A 22,486-nucleotide genomic window follows, 5' to 3' on the forward strand; every position below is an offset into this window, starting at 1 on the left:
TAATGGTTCAATGTCACTATTATAGAGTAACTCAAACCATTTTAGGTAAGCATATGCGCGAGTATTGCTTTGTTGTTTTCTTGCTTGCTGAATGAAAGAATTGCTCTTTCCTCAATTAGTAGAGGGTGCACCTGTAAACTTTACTTGGCAATATAGTGGTTGAACGTCAAAGTCCCTGACATTGGATTGGTCGAGATGTGAGAGCCTTTTTTCGCTGACCTCTACGTTCACCTGACATAATGCCAAGTGATTTTTTCCTTTGGGGCTTTATAAAAGACAGTGTTCACATTCCACCCCTACCTAGTAATTTTCAATAGTTGACAGAATTGAAGAGGCTATTTCTTCCGATACTCAGGACGTGTTAACCAAAGTGTGGGAATATTTGGACTTTATGTTGGATGTGTTCTGTATAACTAAAGGTGCACTTAATGATCATTTATAACCTTCATTTTGAGGTATGAATTGTTGTAAGTAATCTAAATTAAACTGTTCTAAACCATTGAAACAGACATTCCTTTATGGACATCCTGTGTATGGTATCAACAACATAATAAAATTAACTTTATTTTCAGTTAGAAAAAGCATTTTTTTAAATAATTGTACAGATTTAGTGGGGGAAATAAACCTTCAGTGCTTCAGTGTTAATCATGTTCGACACAAGATAATATAATATATATAGTTTATCTATAAAATGTTTTGTAGTCACACGTCTTGCCACTAGGTTATTTTTCACTCTCTCCCCTGTGTTGTTAGTCTCTAAGTGTGTTTTGACTTATCACCTGAGAAGAAGATACACGCTGGGCTTTGAGGATGGGTCATTAGCATTTTAAAGTCATTGCTTTAATTTGAAACAGCTGAAATTGATTACTTGTTATTTAAACTTTAAGAAATAATTATTTTAATACATAATTTGAATCTGTAATTAATGAAATGTAATCGGAATGTGAGCTTGTGCAGAGATAACTCTGAAACACAAATTCATTCACAATGTAACACTTATATGCATGTTAATTTTTTTTTAACAAAAAAAAAACATGTTTATACTCAAACCTTATTCAAATAACTGAAATTTTATTCCTTTAAATATGGATATCATTTTAGCATTTAGCTTATAATAAAATGCAGAGTTAAAGTGGGTTGTGAAAATTAATTATATTTTACAATAATTGATCTTGTATTTATTAGAAGCAGATTCTCTAGCAAATCCGGACACAAATTATTGTTATAATTACCTTGGAGTTCCATCAGAAATATTGTGTGATGGACTGCTGTGGTTTCTTGCTTAGTAACTGTGTTAAATCTGGAGCAGAAGGCTTATTAATATACATGCTACATGGCTACATGGTGTGTTGTAATGTTTTTTTTTATTATTACACAAAGGTCTTTTGAACAGGTTGGCTTTTTAGAATAGAATTTAGTATTGACAATATTCATTTTTCCGTAAAGAATCTTAAATCTAGATTAAAATAAATTTTAGTCATTAATTTTTCTAGTTTCATCCCTTCGCAATTGAAAAATTAATTTTGTCAACATTTATTAAAATTGCTGGAACAAATTGCCCAATTAGTAGTAATGTTTAAGTATAGCAAAAGTTCCTGTGTTTAAAAAGTAACTGACACTATCATACATCCATAAATATAAAGTTTTCTACATAGAGAAGTAGTATGTCTGTGGGTTGAAAATCTTTCCATTCAATTACCAATTTTTCTATAAATAGGGCTTAGAAGGTAGAGATTTACGTCAAAATAAACCGCGACATAAATTTTTACTCAAAGTAATTTATTTTACCTTAAATCGACTTTAAAACCTAGAGTTTAATGGTGGTTGGCTTCCTTTGGAAAAAATATGATTTATAATTTAAAAAAAAAATCTGCAAAGCAACTCAGAAACTACATTTTTTTTTTTGTAATTAAAAACTGCTTTGTGCATTCTAATCATATTGTGCTGTAGTATGATAGTAGGGCTTGAATCTGTATTTCAAGTTTAGGTCATGATATCCCATGGCTAAGCAGGATATCAGCTCTGAAGATGCTTCAGTTCTGTACTATTACATCCTTTTGTCTCTGCATTAGCCTGGATGTAGTTGCACAGGTTGTGGTCGGAGTGGGGCATGCATGTTCCAGTGATGCGAGGTACGTGCTGACTATGGTGGACGGCAGTTTGGCATTGATGTGTGATGTAATAGCAGTTTTTAAACCAGCAGAAATTTTAAAGAGATTTATTTTAGTTCTTCGTCGATTTCAGTTGAGTTCTGCGACACAGTAATCAGCATCTGTAATGAAGGGGGAGAAAATTTAGTGAGAGAACAGCAGTGATAGTGAATAAAAATATATGACATGATTTGGAGTAGTTGCTTGAATGCCTCCTGTAATACTGAGGTTAAATTTAAATAACTCTCAAAAAATAACTTCAAAAACCATATGGTTGAATACTACCATTTTTAAAATCAACCCACACTTTTGTTTGTTAGTATTACTATCATTAAAAGTTATTAGAGCGTAAATATTTATCCAAAGAGGCATGTTTTCTTTTTTTACAAGTTCGAAGGCAATTATTTTACTGAGCTGAGCTAAACATCTTAAACAAAATTTTTAAAATGACCTACTCTTAGAGTAAGACATCCGACTTGAAAGTCTCCCCCAAAAAAATTTTCAAGCTTCTAATTGCTACTTGTACTACCAAGATCACAAGTACTATCAAACAAAGGTTTTTGAAATGAGCAGAATAATGTTTTTGAGAATGTTGTGATCATGCATAAAATTGGTACGCATTCAGTGAGCAAAGTGTTTGACTTCGTGCTATTCATCTGAACCGCTGCGACAGATGTAGCAGGAAAATAATTGCTCTGTATCTGCTGCTGGTGATGTCTTTAGAAGCTATGGCTCCGTCTCGCGCTGAGTTTGTTTTACTACCATTAATTAGGGCAAAGGATTTTCCTGTGATATTATTCAGGTATCTCAATTGCATTTCTTGTTAGGACAGGACCAAAATTTCAGCCCCAGATATTTACTACATGTTATTTTTGAGTTAAGAGTCTTGCAAATGGTGATAATTATGAACACTTCTGCAATGTTTAACTGCTATAAAATACATTTTAACAATTATCTGTTGAGAAAATTTGAGACAAAACATAACATGCAAGCAATCATGATAAATTTATAGGAAATGCTCTTGAACATAAAGATGAAATAACCCAGTCGGCATGTGGGGGAAAACCTTAACAACGCTACTGAAATTATGTTCTGAATTTAAATTATCTATTTGTTATGAGATGTAAAAGAATGCTTTAGTAACACTTGCAACTCTTCCTGAAGATAAATGCATATTTTCTAGTGATACAGTTGATTTATAATTTTGTTGTTAATACAGTAGTTACATCTGTAAATATGGTGGCTAAATCTGTAATATCTTTTTTTTACGTATATATAATTTCAAACTGTCGCTAAATAAATATTTAGCTTTTCATTGTGTTTTAAATAGATTTGTAAATAGATATTTGTGTAATAACACTTAGAACCTCACTAAGACAATTTGAGTTATGAAAACATTTTAATCTACTGACATATATTTTGAGTTAGTTTAAGGAGCAGTTAGGTCTGTAAAACTTTAATTAAAAAGTTTTATTATAGTTGCATAAAAAACATGCGTACACACAAATTATTGTTTTGGATTCTGACAGCAAGAAATGTTTCCCACAATCAATTGAGAGTGTTTCACAATGCTATATGTAAAGCATTTAAAATATTCTCAATGCTTGCATTTCTTTTACCAATAGTAAAGCAGAGGATTCTTTACGGTTTGATTTTTGGGTAATAAATTATATTTAATATGAACTATATAGTAATAAAAATAAATATAAATTTATGTACATTTGAAGTTGTTAATATTCTTAGAGTTCCTTAAAAATCCTTAATCTTTATTGTTGTTCAAAGGTACGAACCATATATTCGGTTTCTAAAGTAGACATGGTCTAGATACCTCGGTTACTTTACGTTTCTTACAGGAGTCCTGCGAGTGCTTTTGCCAGTTAAAAATCCTCAGGAAGAATGAGTCTTGTGAACCTATTTAACACATATTTTTTCGAACTGTTTTTCAATTATAACTACCTGAATATGAGCTATTTAATTAATAATATTAGGAAAAATTTATTCTCAAGTGCATGATAAAGATTTGCACTCTTTCATATGAAAGATACTAGTCTATGATTGTTAGCATAATAGCTTATTTTATCAACATTTAGTACCAACCCTCTCCAGGACCTCAATAGTTAATTTTTATCTTTTAACATAAAAGTGGTATGTTCAACAACTGTATTATTTTGTTACACACCTGGTGTCGCTTCAGCGAGCCACGATAGGAAAGATGTGACCCTGGTGTTAATAGCAGGCTTTTCAGCTGCACATGAAATTCCAACGCTGATGATCCCAGCTAGAAACAATCTACCATTACGTGGGTTCTGCCACAGCAAAGGACCTCCTGAATCCGACTGGAAAGAAAAAATAACACACTTAGTTTACAAAAAACTCTAGAGAAATTAGTTACAAAATCATTTGTAAATCTAACATCACACTTCAGCAAATGTGAGAATTACTATTTAATTGAGGAAGTTGCTTAAAATTTACATGCAGTTAAGTTTATAGCATTGCTATGTAACTCGAGTTTTTTTTTGCCTCAGCCTGGCCTTAATCACAAATACAATGGACAAATCAGAGTATGCACTTCATAAAATACTTTTTTGACGTGACGTCTAATAAATCGAATGCTGGCTGCACGCACGAAAAATTGTCCCACTACGGATGTCCCACTACGGATGTGTCCTGTTTACGCATGCGTGGCATCTCTCTGGTATGTTGCGGACGGTACAGAGAACTCGGCCGGCACGTGGCGGCGTACTCGAGGTTATTGTCGTGCACCACGCAACGGGAGTATATTCGCAAGGAATTGGCGTTCTTACAAGTACGTATTATTTTAATTACTAGTGTAAATCAGTATATTTAAACAGTGTTGTATGAGTATTGTATGAGTATTGTTTAAACTGTGTAACTAAATATTTATTGCTGGTATGATACTTTTCACGCTTTAGTTTGACATTGGTAATTATTTGTCATGAGTTATTATTTGATCAACTAAATCGCACCCCGTATTATAGTTATGAGCCCACGAGCGTGTAAATATTTCGAGTCCAACAGAGAATATGCAAGTTAAAAGAAATTCAAACAAATATTGTGCGTGGAATGTTATTAATTTATAACATCTGAAACAATTGTTTCAAATATGGCCTCGTGGCTGTGCGGTTAGCAACGCTATCAATTGATAGGTTGATGGTTCAAATCCCGGCGGCTGAAATTTTTTTTTGTACTTGTAAAAATAAATACGGCGCGCACAACACTTCAAAAGTAATAAATATATTTGAATTAATGAATACAATAAAAGTAAATTTATTAATTAAATTGTAGATTTCATTTCACTCCTTCTTTGTATCCTTACAAAATAGTGATAATTCAATAAAATTGATTCATTTTTATTCACAAAAGTACGCAGAGGAAGATTTTATCATACAAAAGATAGAAAAATGAAAAAAAAAAATTCTTCCTCAAAGAATATAATATTTTTAATGCCTAAATGGTTTGGTTGCAAAAACCTATTACGGCTCAGTCTCAGGCCGAATATGATATTTCATTTTCTTATGGATCGATCATTTCATCAATGTTTTGTTATGACGTCACGTTAAACTATCGTCCGTAAACCGACTTTAAAGACAACCAATTGTTAATATTCAATGTAATAATGAAACCTTTCAGCATCAAGCACTGTTGTTTCATCTTTAGACATATACTATTTCCAGACTAAGGCTATGAAACAGTAATAATTTTGACAGTGCATTCTTGAATAATGTACACAGTCCTTAAAAAGTAAAGTATGTTTGCCAAATTAACTAACCAAAATATTAAAAATAATAGATAATAATAAACACACAAGTGTATACAGTTACACTGGTGCTTAGGCGATGTGGAACATCTCTAGTCAGGAAACATTCGTGAAGGCATTGTGTTGCGACCCTGGGCGCTGGTATAAAACAATATTTATGTTGGCTGACAGATAGGCAGTCTGCAAAGCGAACTAGGGCTGCAGGAACCATACGTCTTGAGTAATGTAAACAGTACTGGGATTATTCAATTCTTGAGACTAAGGGCGCGGTTACACGGGAGTCTGAACTACTTCAGGTGAACATGTTCAGCTGTTGAGTGCGGTTACACACAGTCTGAACATGTTTCGTTCGAGGCCATTTCCCATTTAACTTAAAAAGGTTGGCAAAGTAGTTCAGATCGACATATCTTCTACATTAGCCTCTGATTGGCTGTTTAGAATATAAACAGTCCTTTGCAGAAATCCAAGATGGAAAGTATCCTGGCACAAGTAGAGTAATATTTTACCGAATGCAACAAAAAAAAACAGGTAATTATATTACTTTTTTTAAATTGATCCTGACATTAATTATCTTAAAACTGAGATAGGTACTCTCGCTCAAAAATAATAAAAAATAAGTTTAAAAAAATTTACTGTGCATGTTGTTTGAATTCCTGATTTGTAAAAAAAATATTGAGTACGTAATATGAAAACACATTAAATTTCTGCTGATAATACTGTATAAACAAGTGAGAAAATCCCGCGTTTTCTGGATACAAAATAGAGATCAACAACAGTCATTCGTTGACAGTAGACAATAGGTTTTAGAGCTGAACACATTTTTCAGCAACTACCGTGTAACCGTACACTTGCGCGTTTGTAAACGTGTTTACTTAAACATGTTCACCTGAAGTAGTTCAGGGTCCCGTGTAACCGCGCCCATAGTAGTTTTGAGTTTTAATATTTATAATTATTAGAATTTGCATGAATAAATGTGTGTGAATAATTTGTTATAGCTAAATTTGCAGTCAGGGTAGTAAAACTGCTTTCACTTTTATATCTATTAGCCGATTATTGACCTGCCTTGAAAAACATCAGATTTATTTGTCAATAATTTTGATTGGTCATGCCCATGGCATTTTGAGAAAAAAAAAGGGGAAGTGAAGAGTCTAAGGACCCGGGTACAAGTTTAATCTGAGAGTAGGACGGGATTATAAGTCCATTGATAGAATAATTAATTGTAAAACTTACAAGTTATTCAAATGCACAGGTAACATTTACAGTTATGGCCACTGTAAAGTTCTGTCTTTAAGATTTTTTTTTTTACTGTGGGGTTTGAAAATTTGTATTGTAAATTGAAAAATTTATATGTTAAGTAATTGGAAGGGTCCGGCAGAATTATCTTGCCCCAGGCACTAGTCAGTAACGGCAGTCGTCCTTTATAACCCGACCAATGCTGACGTGCAGAAGGGTACGTGAGCAGCGCAGATCCCCGAGAAAGGACGAAGGTTCACATTAACATCACAGGCAGTGCAAATGAAGCTACACCAACTGGGATTCAAACCCGTGCTCTCGAATCTAATTTATTAATTTTTTCCCCAACTTAGTATTTAAATTTCAAGTCCTGACAACATCCCCGTATATTTTTCAGTTCAAACACACTTTCCTATCAGCCACTTATTTATACACCCTTTTTTTTATGTTTGTGTGTAACGTTTTAGCGCTCGGTATATAGTTGCATTGAACGGAAATGTGTAACCATGGTGCTGCCATCTGTGGCGGATGGTGCGAACCAAAGTTTACAAACGAAAGGGTTGACGCCGACCGCCAATGCTTTTCTGTGTCGCATAGACCGCTATGCCTCATCAACGTCTCGCAAAAGCGTGAACAACGAACGCGCCCGTGCGCGCAGCAAAGTGTAGTTCATGCGACGAGGCGAACGCCATGCAACGAGTGCTGCGTCGGCGGAAGGATCCGGCCGGGTGTGGCATATCCCTCCGCCGCACTACAACAAATTATTTTAATTATATTTTTCCACAGGTCTTTATTAAACATTATTTTTCAGCAATTAATATTTCAGTCCTTGCAAAATCATGTTTCACTGTGCGATTTGTCCCGAACCTGGCCGGTTCAGTTTCCCGCGAAATTCACACGTTTCCGCGGGAGGGCTGGCGGGGGAGGGGGGTCACGCACGGCGACACCGTGAGTGTCCTACGAGAGCTCGAACAGGCCGGCAGCCTGCGCGCAATGCGGAACCATCAACCTTTGCTTTCACCGACATGTAGTTTTCAATAGTGTAATATCTTTTCAAACTTTTACGTACAGTTCCGCGGTCGGCCTCAATCTACCATGAGGTATTTAACTTAATTAAATCAGTGCTCCAAGATGAGTGTTCTACGTCATACGTAAGTACTGTGGGAAGTTTACGAGAATTTACGTCGGCGCTTCACGCCCCAACTTAGCCTACAGGCTACTTAGTTTTGGCCTGCACGGGGCAGCCAGCAGGCGACACGTGCCATCGAACGTAATAACGAATCAGTCCCTGGGACACATCTAGATATCACGCAGAGTCGTCGGAGACACAGGCCTATGCGCTACTAGCCCAGTTTATTAAGTGTTATGTAGTAGTGAAATAGTTGCTCGTCAAAGTGTTATCTGTCTCGTTAGGCAGTGGCGTAGCGTGGGTGGGGCGGAGGGGGCGGCCCGCCCCGGGCGGCAACCCGCGGGGGCGGGTCGCCGGTGAAGCGGGTTGAGATCTGATCTATGATTCATCCATTACATGTGTCAGACACACTATAATGTTCCATTTTTATCTAAAATTTTGCGCACCAACTATTTTTTTAATATTTATTTAAAAGAAAAACTGCGAAATCACTGACAGAGCTCTTTATAACGTTTGTTTGTTTACATACGAACGGCAACATCGCATCACGCCGCGCCGCCCGGCGCGCGCGAGCCGAGTTGAGCGGCACTCCTTATTATGTTAATTACTCATACAAAATCTTTTGTTTCACGCGTCGGCCCGTGTCGATGGCTCTCTTTCGCACTCATTTAATTTAGTACTACGCATTGTACTGTAAAGTTTGACCTTAACCCAGGGCAAACCAAACAACTTCCGCAAACCGGGACACAGTAAAACTCCTATATTATTATTATTATTATTATTATTATTATTTATTGTTTACAAAAGTTACAATATTTCTTACATTAGTCTCGCAAAACCTATTCACCTAGGTTTGTCTGCGAGTACGGAGTCACACTCGTACATTAAATCTTATTTTATAATACACTTAAAATTGCTCTAATAGCTGTTTGAACATTGATTATTGTTTAAAAAGTATGGAGTATATTAACATAAATTACATTGAGTTAAGGTACATCTTTTTAAGTTTACGACTGAATTTTGTCCTGCTACTTGAATTTAAAACTTCAATAGGGGATGTTTTGTAAATCTAGTAGTAGTCTAGGAATATTTTTTTTTGTTTTGTTTTTGGATATCTTGATTATTTATGGTACCTGTCATACAAAGAAAACATAATTTTTCATTTAGCTCAAAAATGGCGCCAACGATTTTTCTCAAATTTCTCGTCATTTTATCTTTTAATAACATCTATAACATGGCTTACTCAGTCAGTTTTTACCGGGAAACTCTAAAAAAGGTAGCTGCCATACAAAATCAATTTTGTTTGTAAATTTTCCTATAAGCCCGGCAAACCGCGCCGTCACCAAAACCACTTTTGTTTTGTGATAGATAAAATACTTATTTGAAATTCGAACGTGTCCTCCGGCCAATATTCATGAGAATACATAACTTATTTTACAGGTACAAGAAGAAGACGTACCTGCCGTCGCAGTTGGAAGTAGTTCTGGTCCCACCACAGAGCAGGGTCAAGACGAAGTCGACTCATTAAAAGTACCTCAAGCATCTAGTCATAAGCCTGCAGAAAAAGTGAATGTTGCCAAAGAAGACATAATTGAAATCGTGCCTTCTGCTCCTGCCGAAATCAAAGATGTGAATCTCGACGATGTAGGTTGCTGGCCTTCTCCTATGACCGACGAAGTAAGAACGCTACTAGTATGTCGCGGATCTGACTCAGTACAGCACATCGATTCCAAATTTGCCGATGTTGTTCGCTCAGGGACTTCAACGAAAGGCGGTCCCCGAAAACTAACCAAAGAGTGGTTCTACAAACCATTATCTAACGGCGAAAAGGTTCTCCGAACATGGAAGGTGTACTCGCCTTTGAAGCAATCCTTGTATTGTTTTTCTTGCAAGCTGTTTGGCAATACCGGCTCTAACTTCGCATCTGAAGAAGGATTCAACAAATGGTGGAAGCTAAATCCAAGAATAGGAGACCATGAAAATAGCCTGGGCCATGAACAGAGCTTCTTGAAATGGAAGGAGTTGGAAGTTCGCCTGAACTGTAAAGCAACCATCGATCAGAAACAACAAGAAGTTTTCGAAAGTGAGGAGAAGAAGTGGAGGGATGTACTGTACAGGTTGCTGAATATTATCCAGTTCTTAGCCAAACAGAATCTGGCCTTCAGAGGACATCGAGAAGACATTCGAGGAGATGATAGTGGCAATCGCGGGAACTTTCTGGAGTTAGTGCACCTCCTAGCTAAATACGACCCTCTTCTAATGGAACACCTGACAAAGATAAAGCTGGGAGCAAGAGTCTCAGTTTCGTATCTATCTCCAGAAACCCAGAATGAATTTATAAACTTACTGGGACAGCAAGTTCGATCCACCATCATCCGTCGTATTCAAGAAGCTAAATATTATTGCGTAATCTTCGACAGCACACCAGTCATCTCCCACAATGACCAAATGAGCCAAGTTCTGCGATACGTACATATCGAAGGAGAAAAAGTCGCCGTGGTAGAATCTTTCATTGACTTCTTCGAACCAAAAGGAAAAAATGCAGAAGATCTCAGCAACGATATAATCGCGAAGATAACATTAGATGGACTGAACATACAGAATCTGAGAGGACAGGCTTATGACAATGCTGCCACATGTCAGGGATCCACAATGGAGTTCAAGCCCGGATTAAAGCACCGAATCCGAAAGCTATATTCGTTGCATGCACAAACCACTCACTAAACTTGGCTGGGGTACACGCTGATTCTGAATCAGTGGATTCCGTGACATTTTTTGGAACTCTGGAGAAGCTGTTTGCCTTCTTTTCCGCATCAACTGTTCGATGGAACGCTTTGGTTGCCGTCACAGGTCAAGCATTAAAACGAGTCACTGAAACGCACTGGAGCGCTAGACATGTAGCTGTCAAGATGCTTAAAAATAAGTTTGAGGTAGTTCTTGAGGTACTGGAACAATTAACAGATTCATCTCAAACTTCCGAAACAAGATCGGGAGCCAGTCTTCTCCTGACAGCCATGCAGTCATTTAACTTCCTAACTTTTCTTGGCTTTTGGGCTGCAGTGCTACCTGAAGTAGATGACGCACAGATTTACCTGCAGCAACGAGGACTAAGTGTGGATAAGTGTGCTCAGAAACTTTGTGCTTTGAAAACCCTCTTAGTGGAAAGTAGAGACCGTTTCGTGCAAGAAGCAATTGACTTTGCTAAGACTCTGCGAAAAACTCGGAATCGAACTGAAAACGAGAAGAATTCGCAGGAAAAAACGCATGCATGGCGATGAATCTTCTGAAGATGCAGCTTTGTCTCACGAACAGGAAATCCGTCGAGAGATTACCGCATCATTCGACAAGATCATTCAATAAATGACGACTCGATTCCAGCAAATTCAAGAAATATCGGACAAGTTCGGATTTTTGATGCCAGCGAAACTTTTGGACAGCAAGTTCGAGTGTGATCTTTCCCATGTATTAGAAGACATCGACAAGGACGAGTTTCAGATGGAGCGGAAGCGTCTTTAGCAGTTTGTTGTTGTTGCCTGTTCTGAATCAGAGGAACATATAAGTGGTAATGGACCACTGGAGCTCCTCCAGTTCATTCAAAAACTGAATCTCGGAATTTCGGTTCCAAATATAGTCATCTTGATTCGTATATATTTGACTTTAGCGATTAGTGTTGCAAGTTGTGAGAGAAGTTTTTCGAAGTTGAAGCTAATAAAAAATTACCTCAGATCTACTATGAGCTCCGCTAGACTATCAAACTTGGCTATATTGTCGATTGAACAAGAATTGGCTGCTAATATTGATTTTGACAAAGTTATTTCTGACTTCGCTGCTCATAAGGCCCGTAGAATCCGCTTGTAAAACCGCTCATCCTATTTTAACTTCAATAAAAGGTACCTCATTGCATGTGAAATTTAATTTTAAGTAAGCACCTATAGAATGGGGGCGGCAAAATGGGTCTCCCGCCCCAGGCGCCGAGATGGCACGCTACGCCACTGTCGTTAGGGTTTATGTATCACCGTTGTACGGCATTGTGCCACCAAATGTATTAACGAATCAGTCCCTGGGACACATCTAGGTATCACGTAGAGTCACCGGAGACACGGGCCTACGTGCCACTAGCCCAGCTTATTAAGTGTTAGGTAATAGTGAAGTGTATTGTTCGTCAAGATATCGTTCGTCATGTCAGAGTGTATTTTTGTAACTATCGCATCACGTGTACAAGTCCGCCCCTCACGCGCATTAAAATCGTGAGCCGCCACTGAGGAAGTGAGCTGCGCGTGTGACTAGTTGCGTCGGGCAAACCGTTACGGCCAGAACGGGCAGCACCATGTATTGGGCTGTGCTGTATTAAATTCACCAAATATCTTCCAGAAACTTTGTGTTATTCTTCAGGCGTCCCGAGTGGCCATAACAGCTCGGGGGGCCCTACTGCGTTAACCCCTACCTCTAGCCACAAGGCCGAACCTTCCCTGAGATCACGAACTCAAGCAAAAATCACGTCTAAATAGTCAGAGGTAGCGGGGACGGCATAAAAATGGCGCCCGACTAGTGTGGCTTTCATTTTCTTAAAAATTAACTTTCAAATTTTTCAAATTTGTTGTGCTTCAAATTAGTGTACCAGTAAGGGCTCGTGTAGGAACAAAGGAATCGCGCGGAAACGGACGCGATGCGCAGACGGCCAAAGGAGCGGGCACCTGGCCAGGCGCGATAAAGGCGCGCATCAAGTAATGCGCCAGGCGCGATAACAGCTGTGGGAGCGGAAGTCCGTGCGCCTCACACAGGGATCGGGTGGTGCAGTTGCGCAGCTGCTACGCGCATGAACATGAGCCGTGACGGAGCCGTGAGCATAGACATGGAAGGGGTATGCCACGCATGCCTTCTGCCAGGCTTGCCGATAAATCATGCCGCGGTGGGGATTTTCGCCACCTGTACCTGCGACATGGAAAAGAAAAGCTTAAAACAGATTTTTATGACGGGAAACCAGGGCCGACGTCTACATTTAAGTGCGGCGCGAGGAGGTGTCATCGGCGGCCCGATGAGGTGGCGTTCTGCCATCAGTGCGGCACCGTGAGGCACCGCTCGTGCACCGAGGCCCGGGAGTTCCTCAACTTCAGGAATGGGCTGTTCATGTGCCGCGCGTGCGATCTCGCGCTGGACAGACCGTTGGCGATGCCGGCGGCCCCTATCGCACCGCGCCCCGGCGGCCCCTATCGCACCGCGCCCCGGCGGCACTCTCAAACAGCCGGAGTTCGGAGGGCAGGAGCACGAGGACCCCACAAAGTTCCTACGGACATGCCGGGACAGGCTGGCACGATACTCGGATCCTACAGATGAGTTGACGGAGAAGGTGTGCGATCAGCTGAGGGGGTGTGCCCTTGACTGGTGGGCCACAGCCGGAGAATTGGCATGGAGTGGGGCGACTTCGCTAACGGACTAGAGGAATGTTTCAACGATGCCCGTGCCCGGGCCCGGTGTCAACAATCACTGTTCTGCCGGCCTCAGGAGGCGGGGTGAGCGCGGAGGCCTTCATCAGGTCTAAGGCGCGGCTCCACCGACGGCTGGCGGAAGGAGAGGACGATAGCAGCATGCTAGGGGTAGTCGTCTAGCTGATGCTGCCCGAACTGCGGCCATTCCTTAGGGCCGCCACCGACAGAGGACTGGAGACGTTCGTGCGGTTGGCGAACGAGGTGGAGCGCGACGTGCAAATCGTCCGCAGTGGCCGCGAGCCGTCTACCCGACGGCCAGGAGCGTCGCCACCGACGTTAGCGGCCCCCGAGGACTACAGGACTCTGGTACCGTATGTGGCGCCGGTGCCGAGGCAACAGGGGGAGCAGCCGTCCCGACGTGCCGCAACCAGGGAAACCACCGGGGCACCAAACCAGGGGCTCCGCGCTGTAAGTACTGCCGCGAGGAGCGGTACCACTGGCACGACGTCTGTCCCACGCGGGCAGCTGTCTGGCAAGCCCGCAGGGCAGGCGGTCCCACGTCGGGAAATGCCCGCTAGGGGGTAGTGCCATGGCTGGCCACTGTCCCTGGAACCCTAGCCCAGCCTCCACTGTCACCCCGGCACGCCCCGTCAGGACGGATGGGCGCCGCTCACCCGACTCGTCAGCGGCCCGCACCGGGTCGTCGGCGAGCTGCACCGGACACCAGGTGGCCCCGGCGACACCGGCAGCACCTGCGGTGTCCGCTGACACACCGGCACGCCCCGTCAGGACGGGCGGGCGCCGCTCACCCGACTCGTCAGCAGCCCGCATCGGGTCGCCGGCGAGCCGCACCAGACACCAGGTGGCCCCGGCGACACCGGCAGCACCTGCGGTGTCCGCTGACACACCGGCACGCCCCGTCAGGACGGACGGGCGCGGCTCACCCGACTCGTCAGCGGCCCGCATCGGGTCGTCGGCGAGCCGCACCGGACACCAGGTGTCCCCGGCGACATCGGCAGCACCTGCGGACCGCCTGACGGCAGCGGCAGCGCCCTGGGAGCAGTGCAGTGAGTCGTTCCTATTAGGGCAGTTGGGACCTGGGGCGGGTCATTTACTCAGGATTCCCGTCAGGGTGGATGGACAGCCAGTGCATGCCATTGTCGACACGGCCGCCAGCCACACGTATGTGTCGGCTCAGTGCTCGAGCATACGGGACATTGACTCAGGTGTGGAGGAGGTACATTTAGCGACGAAGGGGGCGACAGCTTGTATTGTCTCGCGCACGAACATCACCCTCTCCATCAGGCACCATGTCAGCCACACAACAGCACTAGTAGTAGAGGGGCTACAGGAGACACTAATCCTAGGACTGCCTTGGCTAGCGCAGGAGGATGTTACTGTGGAGGTCAGGGAGGGGAGGCTACATGTTGGCCATCACGAGCGACGCACAGTTTACAGCCTGGGCTATCGGCCACCTGCCGAGCAGGGGACACCCATCACGCTCGCGGACCTGAGAAATAGTGTGCCCGCTGCCCATGTAGAGCTCATAAACAGTGTCCTGTCCCAGCAGCCACAGGTGTTTGCGGCCACGGACATGCTCCGCCATACTACAATCACGGAACACACCATCCCCACCCGACCTCACCAACCCCAGTTCGTAAAGCCGTACTTGTTCGGACCCACTGAGAGGCACGTCATCCAGACCCAGATCACAGAAATGCTACGCGATGGAGTCATCGAGCCCAGTGAGTCGCCATACAACTGCCAGATTGTCATGGCGAACAAGAAAGATGGCTCCATGCGTTTTTGTGTTAATTTCAAACCAGTCAATTCAGTAACCATACCCGCCCCACCACCGCTTATCAACATAACAGACGCTTTGGCAGGGCTGGGCGACGCTCGCATCTTCACGTCCCTGGACCTCAAGTCCGGGTACTGGCAGGTGCCCGTACATCCAGAGGACCGCCCGAAGACCGCGTTCACTGCCCCTGATGGCCGATGTTTCCAGTTCTGTGCCATGCCGTTCGGGCTGATGGACGCCCCCGCGACCTTCCAGGCCATGATGGTGCGTGTGTTAGACGGGTACGCGGGCGAGTTCGCCACTGCGTACTTGGATGACGTCATCATCTGGTCATGGTCGTGGGAGGACCACGCCCGGCACCTCGGCCTGGTCTTTGAGCGGCTGACCAGACACGGCCTCACGTGTGTCCCCCAGAAATTCCATGTGGGCGCGGCTGAGCTGGAGTACTTAGGGCACATAGTGGATGTGGAGGGTTGCCGCCCTCTGCCAAAACACCTGAACCTCATTGAGTCCAAACCCGCCCCACGAACCCGCAAGCAGCTGCAGAAGTTGATGGGCCTTCTTAACTGGCTGCGCTCATTCATTCCGCATTTCGCCAGCATCACAGCCCCGATGACGGACTTGCTGTCACCCAAGCTCCGGTTTCAGTAAACCAGCGAGGCGGACGCCGCCCTGGACGCGGTAAAATGGCAGTTCCGCGAGTGCCACCAGCTCGCCCGTCTACAGCCTGACCTTCCCCTGTTCCTTCAGATGCCAGTCAGGAGGGGATGGGGGCCGTCCTGTACCAGGTGGGGGACAAAGGCGTGCGCCGGGTGGTGGAGTACGCCAGCGCCAAGTTCGCCAGCCCGAACGGCAGTACCATGTGAACGAGCAGGAGTGCATGGCCGTCGTTTGGGCTATGCGCCGCTACCGCCACCACCTGGAGGGCCGCCGGTTCACGCTGCGGAAGGACAGCCAGTGTCTCCACTGGCTGGACTCCGCCCAGGGCCGCAAGTCAAAGTTCACGAGGTGGGCTCTGATGCTCCAGAACTTCGACTTCTCGGTCGAGCACATCCCTGGACGGGACAACCAGTTCGCCGACGAGATGTCGCGCCATCCCGACCCACACAACACTTTTCAGGATGACCAGGACTGGGAGGGGCTGTTGCCGCCGGAGGGAGTCGCGCCGCCAGTCACTCCGGGGGAGGCGCCCGCAACCTTATTTCACATCCCAAGGGTCCCCGACCATCCCGCCATCTTGCCTGTGGAGACCCTGAGTGAATTAGTGGAATTCGTGAAACAGGCCCAGCAGACAGACGACCCCACACAGGCCGAGGTGTGGTCATGTGGGGAGCAGGCTCACCCCTACCACAGGTGCGTAGACGGGGTGTTGGAGACCCGGGTACCAGGGGACATGGACGTCTGGTGCCTTCATGTGCCGCTCGGTGCCCGTGAGCAGGTCATGGGCTTCCACCACACGCACGAGCTGGTGGGACACCCAGGTGCGCACCAAACACAGTTAGACGTTCGTAAGACCTTCCATTGGCTGGGGGTGACGCGGGACGTACGGGACCTGGTGCGGCGCTGCCAGCAGTGCCAGCAGAGGAAGACGAGGCGGTCTGACGCGGTGGAACAGCAGCGTCCCCGCCGGCCCCGTGACCCGTTTCACACCCTGGCCCTGGACATAATGGGGCCCTACCCGCGGACCACCCAGGGAAAGAGGTTCTTGGTCGTCATCACCGACATTTTCACCCGGTGGGTCGAGGCGTTCCCGGTGTCCAACGTGCGCGCCGGAACCATAGCCGCCCTGCTGGACCACGAGATATTTCCGCGGTATGGTTTCGCGCGCGTGCTGTTGACGGACAACGGCTGTCAGTTCAGCGGGAGGTGCTGGAGAGCTGACTGTCGCCGATGGGGTCTCGACCACCACACCACCCCCATTTACCATCCCCAGGCCAACCCCACTGAGTGGAGGAACCAGGAGGTCAAGGCGCAGCTGCGGTTGAGGTTGGGGGACAACCACTCCAAGTGGGACGTCCACCTGCCGAAGCTGTTGTATTGCCTCCGGCGCCGCACCAACGCAGTCACCGGTCATTCCCCTGCCGAGCTCCTGTACGGGAAAAACTTGGCGTTTCCCGGGGAAAGCAGGGTGGCCGATGTCGCCATGGGCACGGTGGTGGGTCCCAATCGTGAGGAGGGGAGGGAGCACGCCAAACAACAACAGGCCCAATTCCTGGCGGCCCACACGCCTTTGAGTAGTCACCCCCCACCCTCGATACAGCCAGGTCAGCTGGTGTCTGTCAGGCAGCACCGCTTGTCGTCCTGGGCGCGTAACTTTTGTGCGGGGCTAGCGCCCCAATGGTCGGAGCCACGGGAGGTCCTGTGGAGGACGGGCCCCTCATCCTATGCGGTCCGGACGCCAAGGGGGCGGCCCGCTAAAGTGCACCAGGACGACCTGCGCGTAGTCGCGCACGGGGTCAGAGTTGGCCCAACAACCCCCTCTTCACCATCCCCCACACTCCAGGAAGCCACAGATACACCGCGGGAAGGAGCAGAACCTGAACTCACCCGATCAGGCGCATGAATGCATCCAACCCGACCTCCGGGACACCCCGATCAGGTCCCCGGTACCGCTGGCCACAGTTCCGCACGTCTCCGAGGAGGTGGGGATTCCGTTGGTCTGGTTTCCTGACGAGGAGGGGGAAGAGGTCTGTGAGGAGGAGGATGACGAGCCACTGTGGTCGCTGGACCTCAGCCTGGTGGACGCCACGTTCCGAGTGTCCGTGGACGAGCCTGAGGACGGGGAGGAGGCACCGGACAGTATAGATAGGCGCCCCACCCGCAGACGTCGGGCCCCGGTCAGGACGTGCTGCGCGGACGACAGCAAGCCGGTAGATTTCGCTCCTGTCCCCGCCGTGGAGGCGAGTTGCCCGACCACCCAACCGGACACGAGGGAACCTACCACAATCTGCCCAGTGGAGACCCCTACCAGCACAGTCCCCACCAAACGACCACAGAGGGCCCGCCAACCCCCGGCCTACCTGGCGGAGTACGAGTGGTCCAGATACCCGTCGAGCTACTCCACCCGGGCGCAGCCCGTAGGGGGCATTTCAGTGGTGCCAACACTCGGGGCCGGACCCATATCATCCCCCCTGTCCACGTCATCCATTCCACCACCACGCCACGCCCCGACCACACTGACGCCCCCACCCACTTGTCACCATATTGAGCTAGGAGAGGCGCACGTCGCTGCCCAGTCCCAGGGGGGTAAAGGACACGGGTCAGGGCGTACCCCCTTGTCATTCATTGAGTGGGAGAGGTATTCAGGGCAGAATCATTGCATCACAACACACCACCACTCCACCTCGTAGTGTAGGGCTCGCAGTGCAGCGAACGTCAGTAAAGTGCTCAGCGTGTGAAGCGAGGCGTTGATGCACATAGCGGTCTCAGAGAAGGGGGGGGCATTTGACGCCGACCGCCAATGCTCCTCTGTGTCGCATAGACCGCTATGCCTCATCAACGTCTCGCAAAAGCGTGTGCACCGAACGCGCCCGTGCGCGCAGCAAAGTGTAGTTCGTGCGACGAGGCGAACGCCATGCAACGAGTGCTGCGCCGGCGGAAGGATCCGGCCGGGTGTGGCATATCCCTCCGCCGCACTACAACAAATTATTTTAATTATATTTTTCCACAGGTCTTTATTAAACATTATTTTTCAGCAATTAATATTTCAGTCCTTGCAAAATCATGTTTCACTGTGCGATTTGTCCCGAACCTGGCCGGTTCAGTTTCCCGCGAAATTCACACGTTTCCGCGGGAGGGCTGGCGGGGGAGGGGGGTCACGCGCGGCAACACCGTGAGTGTCCATCGAAAGCTCGAACAGGCCGGCAGCCTGCGCGCAATGCGGAACCATCAACCTTTGCTTTCACCGACATGTAGTTTTCAATAGTGTAATATCTTTTCAAACTTTTACGTACAGTTCCGCGGTCGGCCTCAATCTACCATGAGGTATTTAACTTAATTAAATCAGTGCTCCAAGATGAGTGTTCTACGTCATACGTAAGTACTGTGGGAAGTTTACGAGAATTTACGTCGGCGCTTCACGCCCCAACTTAGCCTACAGGCTACTTAGTTTTGGCCCTCACGGGGCAGCCAGCAGGCGACACGTGCCATCGAACGTAATAACGAATCAGTCCCTGGCACACATCTAGATATCAAGCAGAGTCTTCGGAGACACGGGCCTACGCGCCACTAGCCCAGTTTATTAAGTGTTATGTAGTAGTGAAATAGTTGCTCGTCAAAGTGTTATCTGTCTCGTAAGGGTTTATGTATCACCGTTGTACGGCATTGTGCCGCCAAATGTATTAACGAATCAGTCCCTGGGACACATCTAGGTATCACGTAGAGTCACCGGAGACACGGGCCTACGTGCCACTAGCCCAGCTTATTAAGTGTTAGGTAATAGTGAAGTGTATTGTTCGTCAAGATATCGTTCGTCATGTCAGAGTGTATTTTTGTAACTATCGCATCACGTGTACAAGTCCGCCCCTCACGCGCATTAAAATCGTGAGCCGCCACTGAGGAAGTGAGCTGCGTGTGTGACTAGTCGCGTAGGGCAAACCGTTACGGCCAGAACGGGCAGCACCATGTATTGGGCTGTGCTGTATTAAATTCACCAAATATCTTCCAGAAACTTTGTGTTATTCTTCAGGCGTCCCGAGTGGCCATAACAGCTCGGGGGGCCCTATTGCGTTAACCCCTACCTCTAGCCACAAGGCCGAACCTTCCCTGAGATCACGAACCCAAGCAAAAATCACGTCTAAATAGTCAGAGGTAGCGGGGACGGCGTCAGGATATAGTAGTAACTGTTAAATAAATTGTAACAAGATGGTCAAGATGTAAAAAAAAAATCCCTTGTCAAAAATTAGGTCTAAAACCGGGGCTTAATATTTTTATCGGAGCCGTTTCACTATATATTATAAAATTTCTGTATGCTAATGGAATGATTCGATAGTCGACGAAGCTGCTCCGGAATCGAATTCGAGCGGCGCGTGCGGAAACTTATGTGTGGTTCGCGCCCAGAAATTTAGTTGAAAACACAATTTGCGTGTACTTATAGCTCTCAGCATTATTTGAAAGTATTCTGCTGACGCCGACCGCCAATGCTCCTCTATGTCGCATAGACCGCTATGCCTCATCAACGTCTCCTAGAAGCGTGTGCACCGAACGCGCCCCTGCGCGCAGCTAAGTGTAGTGCGTGCGTCGAGGCGATCGCCGTGCAACGAGTGCTGCGCCGGCGGAAGGATCCGGCCGGGTGTGGCATATCCTTCCGCCGCACTACAACAAATTATTTTGATTATGTTTTCCACAGGTTTTTATTAAACATTATTTTTCAGTAATTAATAATTAAGTCTTTGCTAAATCATGTTTCACTGTGCCATTTGTCCCGAACCTGGCCGGTTCAGTTTCCCGCGAAATTCACACGTTTCCGCGGGAGGGCTGGCGGGGGAGGGGGGTCGCGCGCGGCGACACCGCTAGTGTCCTTCGAGAGCTCAACCAGGCCGGCAGCCTGCGCGCAACGCGGAACCTTCAACCTTTGCGTTCACCGACATGTAGTTTTCCATAGTGTAATTTCTTTTCAACCTTTTGTACAGTTCCGCGGTCGGCCTAAATTTACCATGAGGTACTTAACTTAATTCAATCAGTGCTCCGAGATGAGTGTTTTACGTCATACGTAAGTACTGTGGGGAGAGTATGTGTTTTTACGTCGGCGCTTCACGCCCAACCTAGCCTACAGGCTACTTAGTTTTGGCCCGCACGGGGCAGCCAGCAGGCAACACGTGCCATCCAACTTAATAACGATTCAGTCCCTGGGACACACCTAGACACCACGTAGAGTCGCCGGAGACACGGGCCTACGTGTTGCTAGCCCAGTTCATCAAGTGTAATGTGTTAGTGGAATAGTTGTTCGCCTAAGTGTAATTCGTCACGTCGGGGCTTATGTATCACCGTCGTACGGCAGTGCGCCACCAAACTTAATAACGATTCAGTCCCTGGGACACACCTAGTCACCACGTAGAGTCGCCGGAGACACGGGCCTACGTGTTGCTAGCCCAGTTTATCCAGAGCTAGGTATTAGTGTAGTGTATTGTGCTTCAAAATATCGTGTGCCATGTCAGTGTCTTTTGTAACTTTCGCGTCACGTATACGAGTCTGCCCCTCACGCGCATAAGAATCGTGAGCCGCCACTGAGGAAGTGAGCTGCGCGTGTGACTAGTCGCGTCGGGCAAACCGTTACGGCCAGAACGGGCAGCACCATGTATTGGGCTGTGCTGTATTAAATTCACCAACTATCTGAAGAGGTTTTGTGTTATTATTCAGGCGTCCCGAGTGGCCTCAACAGCTCGGGGGGCCCTACTGCGTTGACCCCTGCCTCTAGCCACAAGGCCGAACCTTCCCTGAGAACACGAACCTAACAAAATCACGTCTATATAATCGGAGGTAGCGGGGACGGCGTCAAATTGGCGCCCGACTAGTGTGGCTTTCATTTTCTAAAAATTAATTTCCAAATTTTGTTTTAAATTTTTCAAATTTTTTCTCAAATTTTTCAAATTTTATACTTCAAATTAGTGTACCAGTAAGGGCTCGCGTAGGAAGTCGGGAATCGCGCGGAAACGGACGCGACGCTCAGACAGCCAAAGGAGCGGGCACCTGGCGATAGGCGCGCGTCAAGTTACACGCCAGACGCGCATCAAGTTACGCGCCAGGCGAGATAACGGCTGTGGGAGCGGAAGTCCGCGCGCCTCGCACACGGATCAGGTGGCGCAGCTGCGCAGCTGCTACGCGCCGAACAGGAGCACGAACATGAGTCGTGACGAAGCGGCGAGCATGCATAGTGGAGCAACGTCACAAGTCACCATTGGTCACTAGAAATGAACGACTTCCAGGAGGCCTACGAGGCATGGGCAAGCGAGGGCTACCCATGCCCAGGGG

The 22,486-nt window shown here is 46.4% G+C and overlaps 1 protein-coding gene across 1 annotated transcript in view; it reads right to left on the bottom strand.

The window, feature by feature from the left end:
* Window positions 1-874: 874 nt before the first annotated feature.
* LOC134528107 (venom serine protease-like) overlaps window positions 875-22,486 on the bottom strand; it is an 80,245-nt gene continuing 58,633 nt past the window's right edge. Inside the window, exons 7-8 of the mRNA XM_063361382.1 lie at window positions 4,330-4,486; window positions 875-2,272 (exon numbers count right to left, since the gene is read on the bottom strand). Of these exons, the coding sequence (XP_063217452.1) occupies window positions 2,241-2,272; window positions 4,330-4,486 (189 nt within the window). The 3' untranslated portion in view covers window positions 875-2,240. The remainder of the gene's footprint in view (window positions 2,273-4,329; window positions 4,487-22,486) is intronic.

The sequence above is a fragment of the Bacillus rossius genome, chromosome 1 (assembly GCF_032445375.1).
Source record: "Bacillus rossius redtenbacheri isolate Brsri chromosome 1, Brsri_v3, whole genome shotgun sequence".
NCBI classification, from domain to species: Eukaryota; Metazoa; Arthropoda; class Insecta; order Phasmatodea; family Bacillidae; genus Bacillus; species Bacillus rossius.